At 59.8% G+C, this 12753-nt stretch overlaps 1 protein-coding gene across 2 annotated transcripts; it reads left to right on the top strand.

The window, feature by feature from the left end:
- The first annotated feature begins 6615 nt into the window (after window positions 1–6615).
- On the top strand, window positions 6616–11693 carry RGS11 (regulator of G protein signaling 11). Of its 2 annotated transcripts, none has more exons than XM_065644686.1 (17): window positions 6616–6699; window positions 7289–7385; window positions 7729–7779; window positions 7866–7972; window positions 8083–8134; window positions 8217–8275; window positions 8481–8557; window positions 8678–8759; window positions 8909–8977; window positions 9658–9687; window positions 9772–9833; window positions 10060–10173; window positions 10289–10404; window positions 10712–10799; window positions 10915–11053; window positions 11124–11206; window positions 11278–11693. In XM_065644686.1, exons 1-17 carry the CDS (start codon window positions 6637–6639, stop codon window positions 11402–11404), a joined length of 1416 nt encoding a protein of 471 aa, XP_065500758.1. In that variant the 5' UTR covers window positions 6616–6636; the 3' UTR covers window positions 11405–11693. The 2 variants fall into 2 exon arrangements, with proteins under 2 accessions (XP_065500758.1, XP_065500759.1); XM_065644687.1 differs by lacking the exon at window positions 6616–6699 and adding an exon at window positions 6720–6847.
- The last annotated feature ends 1060 nt before the right edge of the window (window positions 11694–12753 follow it).

The following is a 12753-nucleotide window of genomic DNA, read 5'->3' as shown; positions in this document are numbered from 1 at the left end:
CTGTCCAGTGGTGCAGGCAGCGGTGCAGGCAGCGGTGCAGGCAGCGGTGCAGACAGCTGTGCAGGCAGCGGTGCAGGCAGCGGTGCAGGCAGCGGTGCAGACAGCTGTGCAGGCAGCGGTGCAGGCAGCGGTGCAGACAGCTGTGCAGGCAGCGGTGCAGACAGCTGTGCAGGCAGCGGTGCAGGCAGCAGTGCAGGCAGCGGCACAGGCAGCGGCACAGGCTGACCCCCTGCCTGGGCAGGGTCGGCTCTGCCACGACAGGTGGTTTTAGGTTCACGCTGCGTCCCAACTTAACCTCTCCCTGGCTCCTTTGATATGGAACAGCTCAGCTGCTCCTTAGGGGCTCCAATGGTCACAACTGAGACAGCATCTGAAAGTTCTGCTGCAAATCACCAAATGTTGATAATTGCCCTGAGCTGCTCTGAAACAGATCCAAATCTTAAATAAGGTGATTTCACAAGTAGTCTGTTCTGTATTTGTTTAAGCGCCTACAGAGAATTATTGCTTCCACAAATAGGAGGGACTGAAGTGGCCTGATTTTCGTTGCTGTATTGATACTAACGAGCTTTTCTGCAGCTCCCGCAGTGAGAGCACAAATAATATTGGCTTTCCCCTCCCCTGGGGTGTCCAGCTCTTGGTTGCAGTGGTGGAACAAGCTTCAGTGGGAGCCGAGCGAGCAGCTCACCAACTCCTGGGGAGCTGCATTCGAGCAGCCTGTGCCTAAAAATAAAAAAACACCTTGGCCGTAGATGCAAAAACATTGTTCGCATCCTTGGCTGGCTGTTACCACCCCGCCGAGCCTGTAGCCATGCCTGGGCAGAAGCAAAGACACGGGCCAGGTCAGCAGCACTGGAACGTACGTACCGCACACAGACAGCAAGGAAACCCCATCTGATGATCGCACCGTAGCCACTGTGATAAAACACGCGCAGGAACATCTCGCCCTTTGGGCACGGTCCAAACACAGGGAGCATTTGGCTTTGTTTTGGCAGCACGTGCTGCTGCTATTTCTGTAGCCGGCCGCTTAAAAAGAAAGGGCACACTGTCACTCGTGGGGCTTTGCAGGGCAGTGTCCCGGGCTGTCGCGAGGCATTTGGCTCAGTCCGTCCCTGCTGGGGTTTTCTTTTCCCCTGTGTATAGTCAAGTTTACTGCCACCCTGCGAGTGTCTAAGGGTCTTCCACATGAAGACTGTTCAGTGTTGCCTTCAAACCAGGCAGTACCTGCCCGGGCTGTCCCCTGGCATTTCTTCCTGCCAGGTCCCCCTACATATTCACATCAGCAGAAAAACAAAACACAAAGGATTAAACCAAGAAATGCGGCTGAGAAGGAAAAGGTGTCATTTAAAGAGTTCTGCAGCTGTTGTGGAGCGCCCTGCTGATGTGTCAGTCCCCTGCAATGCACAGCACATGTTGAGGCAGCTCCATTTAAAGGGATAACTGCGAATGATCTGAAAGGCTGCCACCTTCTGTGTTCTGATTTCATCCCAGCGTATCACAGGATTTTGTTCAGGTTTTTCAGTGGTCTCCTGGGCAATGCTTTATTACAGCAGCGGTGTGGAGTTGTAGTTTGTAATGACGAGATCTATATAAATAATACTGATTCTACTGCCTGTTGTAATGCTTCCTGCCTGGGAACACTCTAAAGCCTTTTGCAAACACTAATTTCCTATTATTTGGGATAGAGAAGAACCTGCAGGTACTGCAGAGCGCGTTGCGGCAGCGCATGTTGTGCTGGCCAGCTACCTGTAAAAGCCATATGTTTGAATCATGGGCTTCAAACGACTGGGAGTCTTTTTGCACCCACAGTGAGTCATTAAAATAATTGCTTTTTTATTTTTATCATTTTTCCTGCTATGTCATTCTGATGTTTTGAAACTGTTGCTAGATAGTATGAGACTAACTTACGCGATCTGAAGATGCCGTTGAGGGGACCTTCAGCCTCAGAGAAGAGACAGGTGAAGGTTGGGGAAAAAAGGATGGTTATGTATTTCACAGATTATAACTTGCTGTGCAAAGAGGTGAAGGATGCCGTGTCCCAGCAGGCTGCGGTGCTGTGTTGAGGACGGGCACTTCGGCTCGGAGCAGCATCCTCGCTGGCATAATATGACTTTCCGTACGGTGCTGCCCTCTGCTGGGTGAATCTGGTTGGATACCCAAGGCACAGGGAAGGCCCCTGGGTATTGAGGTTCGAGTTGGGCATCTGTGTTGCCCTAAAGTCCCTGTGCTTGCTCAGAAGGATGAGCTGAGTCCCTGCGACTCCGTCCTGCTCCCCCCGGGGAGCTGGGGTTTGCTTTATTTGGGGGTGCCGGGGGGAAGGGTGATGCCGTCCTGGGTGGGGAGCGGAGCCGGCAGCAGAGCCCGAACAGCACATGCAGCACTGACAAAGAAAAACAGCAACGGCGATGAACCGGGTTAAGGTTTAATGGATTTCCTAGAACTGTGCTTTGTAAGGGTCTGGTTGTCAGGGTTTGCACTGTATTACCATGGGTTTTCAAAGAAATGAGCACTGGGTTGTGTAGCAACGCCTGTCGCTTTGCTTGGCTGACCTGCCATGTTCCCTCCTTTCAGGGTAACACAGGGGGGTCAGCGCCCACCGCTCTCCCCCAGCCACCACCTCCATGGGTGAATCTTTGCTCTGCCAGGGATCTCCCCCCTTGCACTGGTGGCATGAAATTCACGGTGACATCTGCCATCTGTGTCGGGTGCTGCTTGCTCCTGAGGGCTTGTGTGAGGCTGGAGCTAAATCCCAAAGGAAAACTCTGCTCTTGTTTAGGCAGATGAATTCAGGGGCCTGGCAGAGCCCAGCCAGTAGATGTGCCAGTGCAGAGACAAGTCCCTGAGGTTGGGAACACGAGCAGGAGTGATGCAGATGCTGCTGGTGCACATCCACATGGCATCATCCGCCCGGGCTGGTGTGACATGGTACAACCAGCCCTGCAGCTGCTGATCAGCCGTGCTGGAGCTGCACCGTGTGTGACACTGCACTGGGCTGTGTGCGGCCACCCTTCCATGTCACACATGGCCATGGCTGTGTCTGCTCCTCTGCCAGACTCCCTGCCCAGCCCATGGAATTAGCAGCAACACAGTTCATGCAGGTTCCTCGGTGGTCACTGAAGTGCTTACTCTGTTTCTTCATTACCTTTTACCACTTAAAAGGCTCCTAAATCTGCATTCAGAGAAGACCAATGCTGCTTTCCCATCAGTTCAGAAGGGATGCAGAAGGAGGAAGGTCCACTCTGTTTTTCTCCAGCCTTCATCTCTAGTCTAGCTTAAATCTCTGCCTTTACTCGGCAGACTGAAACACATTGCAGCCATCCCTGAGCAGAAGCGTTCAGACCGAACGCTATAACTGTACAGTGGGCAGCACCAGGCTCGCTTGATGGGTGCAGCTCGGGGTGCTCACCCTGCCGCGGGGTCTGTGGGTGCTGCAGAGCCAGGGGCTCGGCTGCAGAGCTTGCAGTGCCCAGCGGCACCAGCTTCACGCTGCAATGCAAAGCCACTCGACACCCCATGCTGCAGCTATTTGGAACTGGAGTCCATATACCCCTACATCTATCTATATATATATATATGTACACATACATGATGGGAATCATTCCTCTGTGAAATTGAAGCAAACAATTTCTTTCTTCCTGCAAAAAATTAATGTCCTAGCAGATCCTATAAAATATTCATCTTCTTTATCATCCAGTTAATCAGTTCCACAAAATCAGTGAGCACTGAAATCTTCTGACCTATTGATTGACGTCTAATGTCGCATTAGTAGATAGTGAATTACAAAAGCCGCTGTGTGCTTTGGTACTGCTGCTGAATTTGAGCTCCAGGGAGCTGTTTCGCAGTTGGTGTCTGAGCCTGTGCTTTGGGCATAAAAGGAGGGTGTAAAGGTCTGGGAGCGAAAAGCTTTTTCCATGGAGTTAAAACTCAAATAGAAAAGAAAATGTGTCTGCGGTTGTCATCCCCCTACACCATCCATTTTAGATAAGAGCAACATACTGCAGTGTGACAGACTGCTAGAATCAACAGCTGAACTTTTAAATAACACAGAAATGACAAAGAGGCTCAGTTATTGACTCTCACGGAGCTATTGGTGGTGGTAACGGATGCTGGGATGAGGCTTTTGGCTCATCTCACCTGAGGTTTGGCATTTGCTCCATGAGCTGGGACGCCAGTGCCCTGGGCTCGCTCTGCAGGACACAGAGTGCGAGTGGCACATCTGGATTGTTCTTCAGCCCCCCTCGGATGCTTCCCCCTTTGTGGTTTGAAGGATGTGGTGTGTGGGCCGTGAGCGTTTAACACTTCAATTAATGTTTGATATTTAGGTGGGTATGTATGTGCTTAGGTATGCAACCAATTTTTCACCACCACCCCCCTCGCCTTTGAACTGCTGACATGAAAGGCTTAGTTATAAACTGCTTGCTTGGCTACAAATAATGCATTGGATCTACCTAAACTTACATTGGTTTAATTCAGTGGTTAGCAATAGCTGAGACTCCTCTAGCTACTTTTTGCCAAGACAGTGTGGAAAAGGAGAAAAACCAAAAATGGAAACAGATAGACTAAAATATCCTGGTGGTATTTTTTCTGTTAGAAACCTAATGAGAGTTGCAGTGGTATGTTGAGACAAAGGGCCAAGCCCTCAACGTTGTCCAAGGGAAACAGCACAGAAAACTCTATTAATTCCTTTGTATTGCATTGACCTTTTCTTCGCTCCCCTCTTTTTCCTCATTTCTGTGATGATGTGTGTGCTGCACGGTGTCACATGGGGCTGCGGGGAAGGGTGTACCGGCTCTCGATTTCAGTTCAGATGTTGGAGGCACACAAGTAATGCATGGAGAGAAATCATCAGGGCAGATGGAAATCTTGTCTCTGTGCTGGGCTCCTCCACACCGCTGAAGCATTGACTTTGTCCTCTTCTTGGTTTGCTCTTTTGAGGAGCCAACACACCCTTAACCTCCATCTTCTGGCTCCTCAGCCCTCCATTGCAAGCAGCTCTCTGCCCGTGCCTCAGTTTACCTGCTGCTAGCTCTGTGCTGCACACCAGGGAGCTCAGAGCTGGTCACAGCTGGTGGAGGAGGAAGACAAACAGCTCTTTGGCCTGATTTTTCTCATCCTCTTTGCTATGGAGCAGACTCGGGGCAGGGAAGCGCTGCCTTTCTGTGCTGCTCACGTGCCACTATTAGGGTGGGAGGAAAGTGCTCCTCTTTGGCTCATGGCTGTGCTTTGGCTGTCGATCTGGAGAGATGTCCATTAGGGGAAGGTAGGGGTGGCTCATGCACCACGCACATCCCATCCCCAATTGCTCCTCTCCTTCCTTGCCTGGGCACTGAGCCATTTCATCTCTCTCCACCAGGAGGACCGAGACCAACAAATCCTATGGACTGCAGTTAAACCTAAATCTCTCAGTGAGAAATAATGCCTGGGAAGGATTTACTTAAGCTCCACTAGATACAGTTTTAAATGTTGGTGGGGTGTGTTTGTCTTGCATCCATCCGTGAACTGGTGGTGAAGGAAGAAAGAAAAGCGTGGTAACTTCGGAAACCCTCTGCAGCCCTGGGATCCCACAGCTCCCGGGTGGGACGCGAGGCTGTGTGACATTGCCAGACATGGAATATAGGAAAGAAAACATGTATTCCCCTTTCTAAGCAGAAAAGAGCAACTTCTCACTTTCACATGTTAAGTAGTAGATGGAGAAGGTAAAGTCCTTAAGCACAACATTTTGTGTTGTTGGGTAAGTGGCAAGAACTAGAAACTCTTGCTAATTCTGACCTGGTACAAGGAAAAAAGCTTCAAAGGAGTTAGGAAAATCTGTTAATCCATGTCACTGTGTGGCTGATCCACTGTATTGCCACTGGGGCTGGAGCACAGTGCTTTGTGCTAACACGAACTGAGCTTCCCAGTAGCAACAGCACTACCAAACACCCCTCAAAGTGAAGTGGAAGTGAAAGGTAAGCCGAGAAGTGTTCATTCCTTTGACCAACATGTGTTTTTGTTAGGGCTGGTTTTGGCTGAGAGTCTTAATTCCCTACACTGCTCTGCTGGAGGGTCCTCACGCACAGGAGTCATACTGGCGGGTCCTGGGGGTGTCCTGGGATCGATCCTGGTATCACGCCGGGGAGTCTGGACATGACACCGGGGTCATTCCGTTGGGTTCCCATGGGTGCCCCGGGGTTGACCTCAGCACCACTCCAGGGAGGTCTTGACTCGGGGGTCTTGACCCGGGGGTCATGCCGGCAAGGTCCCGGGAGTGTCCCGGGACTGACTCCGGCATCACGCCGTTCCAACAGCCACTGTGCCTACCTCCCGCCTGCACCCGGCAGCCCATCGACTCAACCGCCCGGGGGACCGGGCCGGCCCTGCGCTCCCCCGACTTGGCCAGCGGAGCCGCGGCCCCGGCCGGCGCGGGCTGTGGGGGACCGGGCGCCAGCGGGCCAGTCTGTGGGGCCCGTGGGCCGGGCGAGCGCCAGTCCCGGGTACCGGAGCCGGGGCTCGGGGGCGCCGCGTACCGGGGCGCCCGTCGGGGCTCCCGGGGAAGACGGCGGCAGCCGCGGGGGGGTGCGCGGGGCGGGGCGGGGCGTGGCGGAGGGCGGGGCCGGGCGGGGCCGGGCGGAGCGGCGCGGCTCGGGGCGCGCACCCGCCATGACCATCGGCGGCCCCCGCGGCCGGCACCCCCCGCGCCTCCAGATGCCCTGTCTGCGCAAGGTGAGCCAGCGCCGGCCCCGGCCCCACGGGGAGCGGGCACCGCGCCGGACACCGCAGGCGGCACAGGCGGCGGCACCGCGGGGACCGGGCACTGGCACCGTGGGGACTGGGTGCTGAGGGGACCGTGTGCTGGGACCGTGGGGACAAGGTGCCGCAGGGACCAGGCGCTGGGACCGTGGGGACGGGGCACCGGCACTGCACTGGGCACCGTGGGCATCGGGGACCGGGCAGCGGGTGTCAGGGTCGCCGGGGGGTACTAGCACCACCCCGTGTACCGCGGGACAGCGGGCATCACCCCATCCTCACCACCGCCACGGGGCACCGGGCACCGCCCCACGCGGGGACACCCGCGGGCAGCACCCCGGAGCTGCGTGCTCAGCCCCTGCCGCTGGCCCAGGGCCCTGCCACAGCCCCGGCAGAGCTCACTCCCCAAAGCCGGGGCTCCCCAGCCCAGGGATGCCTGGCTGCAGAGTGCCAGGCTGTCCCCGGGCCGGGCACGGGGTGCCCTGGGTCAGGGTGGGGGGCCAAGATGTGCCCAGCCCGGTGCCCCTGGCTGAGGGGCTGAGCGTGGGGGGCACTTGCCCGGCAGATGGAGCGGATGATCGTCAGCATGCAGGACCCCGACATGGGCATCAAGATGAGAAACCAGCGCCTGCTCATCACGGTCATCCCCCACGCCATGACAGGTGGGTCCCCGTGGCAGGGCACCCCACGAGGCACGCAGGGTGGGGGAGGTGCGCAGGTGCTCCCTTGGTGGCCCCAGTGCTGCACCCAGCCCCATGGCACCCCATGCTGCTCGCCTCCCCGCACCCACGGGCACTCAGCGCTGCAGCTGGGATCAATTATGCATCGGCTGAGCGGGGCGGGCACTTGCTGGGGCGAGTGGCTCAGCATGTCCTTGGCAGGGCCCCCATCACCCTGCGTGACCCCCAAAGCACCCACTGTGCTGTGGTGCCTCAGCCTGAAAACCTCCCCATACCCTTTCGGGAGGAGCCCATTGCACCCCACTAATGCTGCCTTGGTCCCCAGGGAATGACATCGTGGAGTGGCTCATCCAGAAGTACAGCATCTCCGAGGAGGGTGAGTGCCCTGGCACGGGCAGCCAGCACCACGGGGGATACCAGGGCTGCCAAGCCCCCATACAGCCCCCACTCCTGCCCCCCCAGAGTCACTGCACCTCGGCAACCTCATCGTGAAGCACGGCTACATCTACCCCCTCAGAGACCCCCGCAGCCTGGTGCTGCGAGCAGACGAGTCACCCTACCGCTTCCAGGTACAGCTCCGCCAATGGCGTGGGCACCGCCGCAGTCTCGGGGCCATCCCCGGCCTGGCACCATGGCACCCCGCGGTGCTGCACCTCAGCTTCTCCTTCTCCCCATCCAGACCCCCTATTTCTGGACCAGCACCAAGTGGCCGGCCACAGAGCTGGACTACGGTAGGTGCCACTGTGCCGCTGGCACTGTCACAGGCTGCAGCCCTTTCCTGGCCTCCCTGAGGTGCCACCGCTCCTCTTGCAGCCATTTACCTGGCCAAGAAGAACATCCGCAAGCAGGGTGACCTGATCGAGCATGAGAAGGTGAGCAGTGCCTTCCTCACACCTGTGATGAGTTGGGGGGGGGGGGGGGGGGCGGGTCTCAGCTCACCCAGTAGTGGGGGTTCACCTGTATGTGAGGCAGCACCGGCTCTGCCTGTGCTGCAGCGGTGGTCAGACCCGGAGCCAGGCGAGGGGACGGGTGTCGCGCCGTGCTCACAGGGGTGACACCGCTGCTGCCACTCCCCAGGACAACTACAACCTCCTGCACAAGCGGATCAACCACACATGGGACTTCGTGGTGATGCAGGCACGGGAGCAGCTCCGGTGAGTGTGGGCATGGCTTGGCACTGCTGCACCCCGGGGACCCACGGGGATGGAGCACCCTTGGGTGCTGGCATGGGCGGGCAGAGTGCCAGCGCCTCCCTGCTGCCTTTGCACGGGCAGGGCGGCCAAGCAGCGGCGGAAGGGTGACCGCATCGTCATCGACTGCCAGGAGCAGGCATACTGGCTTGTCAACCGGCCCCCGGTGAGGATGGGTTCGGGGGGGCAAGGTGTGGTGGGCTGGTGGATGAAGCTCTGGGCAGCGGCCCAGCACTGGGCACAGCCCCAGCCTAGGGAGCAGGGCTGGGAGTGCAGGGGGTCCCGCCAGCCCCCAGCACGATGCTCTTGTTGCAGCCGGGAGCCCCCAATGTGCTGGAGCAGGGCCCCGAGCGCAGGAACTGCCAAACCACCCGTGTCCAGCTGGTGAGTGGGAGGGGGGGGCGGGCAGGCAGCCCCGGGGCTGCCGGTAGGCACAAAGCACAGCCTCCCGCCTGTGCCAGGGTGCCAAACTGCCCCGATGGGTGCCTGGCTGTCCCCCCGCAGGCTGTGGCCACGTTTGCTGGGGAGCAGGAGGAGCAGCCCCAGCTCTGCTAACACCCTTGTGTCCAACCCGTCCTCCCACCCCGGCTGAGCTGGGGGTCCATGAGTTCGCCCATGCACCCACCACCCCTCCATGCCACCGCACAAAATCCCTGCAGGGTGCATGTGCTGCCAGGAGCCCTGGCACCCTGGGGTGCCCACAGCCGCTGCTGTGCCCTTCCCCATGTTGTAACCCCTCCAGCACAGCCCCAGCCCCCCCAGTCCATCCTCACTAACCCCCTGCTTTCTCTTCTCTGCACCGTGTGCTGCGTCCTCTGCCCACGTAAGTGTCACTGACCCAGAGCCAGTGCCAGGCTGGGGCGGGGAGAGGGCGCCAGCGTTCGCCCCACAGGCTGTGCTGGCTGAGCCCGGAGGGGTGTGGGGATGAGGCTGGAGGCCACAGGGGCGGGCTATGGGGTGCTGGCATGGGGAGGGGGGCTGGATGCCAGGGTCCTTGGCCAGAGTGACAATGGCAGGGCACAGTGGCCTGGCCCTGTCATGCTCTCACCTGGCCCCTCTTGCAGACCAAGAACATGGATTACTACAAGCGGGAGGTGAGTGGGGTGAGGGGCGGGTGTGGATCCCGGGGAGCACAGGCTGCCAAGCACCCCTGATGTCTCCCTCACGGCCGTCCCCAGATCGAGTACTGCAGGAAAGCCATGGCCAGGACCAGGGTGAAGTCCTCCATCTGCCTCGAGGGGTGAGTGGTCAGCGGCTGCCCTGGCCAGGACCAGGGTCCTGTCGGGGTGATGGGGGCACCAGCATCCCCGCACCTGCGCTGCCATCACCCTCGGCAGGTGGCAGAGCCGAGGCTTTGTGGCCATCACAGTGCCCAAGCACGTCCCCACTGTGTCCCTGCAGTGGCTGAGGCTGGTGGCAGCAGTGGGATGGTGGCCCTGCCTGCCTCCAGCTGCTGATCCTGGCAGGTACATCAAGTTCAACGAGCAGTACGTGCCCCACGACCCCATCATGTCTGGCTGCCTGCCCAGTAACCCCTGGATCACGGACGACACCACGTACTGGGCAATGAACACCCCCACGTAAGTGCTGCCAGCCCCTGGCCCCCCAGTACCCCAACCTGCAGGATGGCGTGTGGGTTCGTGCAGGCAGCCCCGGGGTGCCCGGTGACAGCCCCGGCACCGGTGTCACCCGCAGGGTGCCGACCCCCACAAAGCTGCGCGTGGAGCGCTGGGGCTTCAACTTCAGCGAGCTCATCACCGACCCCCTGGGCCGGGCACAGCTCCTCGAATTCCTCAAGAAGGAGTTCAGCGGTGAGCAGCCCCAGCCCCACACGCCCTGACCCGCCAACCTATCCCTGTACCACCCAATCCAGTGCCCCATCCTGACACCAAACCTGTCCTAGCATCCCCCACCCACCTCCCCAGCCCAGCACCCCAAACCCACCACGACATCCCAGCACCCCTGACTAACCTGTCCCAGCATCCCTGGACCCACTGCCCCACCTCACACCCGCTGGCTCCATCCCGGGGCAGGAGGGTTGCTGGGCCACGTGCCCAGCCATGATGGCCTTTAGGCCTTGCCCATGGAGGGTGCCCAGCGCTGTGTCCCCCTCCCCAGCCGAGAACCTGAGCTTCTGGGAGGCTTGCGAGGAGCTGCGCTATGGGGAACAGTCCCGCATCCCCGAGATCGTGGATTCCATCTACCAGTGAGTGCCAGCAGGGTGAGGATTTGGGGGCGGCCAGGCTTTGGGGTTACCAGGTCATCACGGCGCGACATCCCACCGCGGGGCCGGGTGCTCCCCACTGGCTGTGGCTCCCCAGGCAGTTCCTGGCTCCTGGGGCCACGCGCTGGGTGAACATCGACAGCAAGACCATGGAGCGGACGCTGGAGGGCATTAAGACGCCCCACCGCTACGTGATGGATGATGCCCAGATGCACATCTACATGCTGATGAAGAAGGTAGATGAGGGCAGGGCTGGGCAGGGCTGGGCAAGGGCTGGGCAGGAGCCTGACACCTCTGCTTGCCCAGGACTCCTACCCACGGTTCCTCAAGTCAGAGCTCTACAGGAACCTCCTGGCTGAGGCCGTCATCCCTCCAGAGACCAAAAAGCGGTGAGTGCAGGGGCCAGACCCCCGGGATGCTGGGGTGGTCCCTGCCGGCACTGACTCCGCTCCGCCCGCAGGGTCTTCCCCTTCATGCGCAAGCAGCGGCACTCCAGCCCCAGCCCGGCCCTGCTCCTGCCCGGGGGTGACACCGAGGAGAAGAACAGGGGCCCCACAGCTGCCTCCGTCCCTGAGGAGGAGAGCTGAGGGCCCTGGCCCCACACCGACATGGGAGCTCCCTGCGCAGCACCCCAACCTGGCCGCAGGCCCCCCACAGCACACCCTGCCCCGCCACAGGACCCCGCCAGCAGTAGCACTGAAGGAGAGAAGCCATACGCCCCCCCGGAGCCCCCCGGGCCAGGCTGGCCCTGCTGCAGACCCTGCTCACATCCCCGCACCCTCCTCAGGGAGCCAGCACCCAGCTGGCCTGGTGCAGGGTCACCTCCTCCTCCTGCCTCCTTGGGCACAAGCCATGGGGACAATAAAGCCCCCATGGGGAAGCATTGCGGCTCCCGTGGTTTTCGGGGAGGGGTCACCATGGACGTGGGTGGGGGGTGCACATGGTGGTGGCCACACATGGTGGTGGCCACCCCTCCCAGCTGGACTTGTGTCCCCTGGGCTGGCAGCCAGCCCTGCCCCTGCCTGCAGCACCCAGCAAGGGGGCAGCCCCCAGGCAGGGGGGACCAGCTCCCCCCGGCACGTGTGCCCATGACATGGCCACCACCCACAGCTCTGCTTGTTCCAAGGGCCAAAACCAGACCCCAGTGGCAGCCCCAGCTGCCCTCCTGGCTCAGCCACTGGAGCACCCACATAGAGCCCCCAGGGAGGACAAAAAGGCCTTTTGAGTGGGGCCAGAGGTGCCACGGGGCAGCGAAGCCGGACTGGCAAGGGCATGCAGGGAGCGGGGCTTGCGCTGAGCCCTCTCCGTGCCCAGAGCCCGTTAATCTGAGCAGAGGCTGAAGATCTGGCAGCAGGATTATTCTGTTCCCCAGAACTGAGCCCCAGCTGTGGGGGATTAACACTGGTGCTTATATAAAGGAGAGGGGGCTGCTGCCTGCCAGCATGCCCACCCCCTGTGCTCCCAGGGACCCGCACAGCACAGCAGGTCGGGGATGTCCCCAGCCCATGAAGGACCAAGCGGTGCCACGCTGCACCCTGGCCAACAAACATCAGGGACACTTGGGATGGTCAGAACCGTGACATCCATCCCTGCCACAGAGCTGGGGACCCCCGGCACAGAGTGGGGGGGATTTCTCAGCTCGGTGCTGGGGCAGACAGGGGGGCCTCAGGGCAGAGGACGCTGCAGGAGCCTCTGTCACACGATGGAGCTTGGGACCTCGGTGCTGGCAGCCACCAGGCAGCGACAGATGGTCCCACGCTCCAGGAGACAGCGCCTGCCACGCAGCTCCCTCCAGCTTGATCCAAATCCAAGCCTCAGAGTGAGATTTTCATGCTGATGGGCTGCAGCAGGAATCCGGGGTATAAAACCAGGTCATGGAGCCCCGGCGGGGGGCAGGGATGGGTTGGCCTGGCTCTGTTATCTCACTCCAGCCTCC

Source organism: Caloenas nicobarica, chromosome 14, assembly GCF_036013445.1.
Source record: "Caloenas nicobarica isolate bCalNic1 chromosome 14, bCalNic1.hap1, whole genome shotgun sequence".
Taxonomy (NCBI): Eukaryota; Metazoa; Chordata; class Aves; order Columbiformes; family Columbidae; genus Caloenas; species Caloenas nicobarica.
The sequence above is the reverse complement of the archived record's forward strand: the minus strand, read 5'-3'. Positions and strand labels throughout refer to the sequence as shown.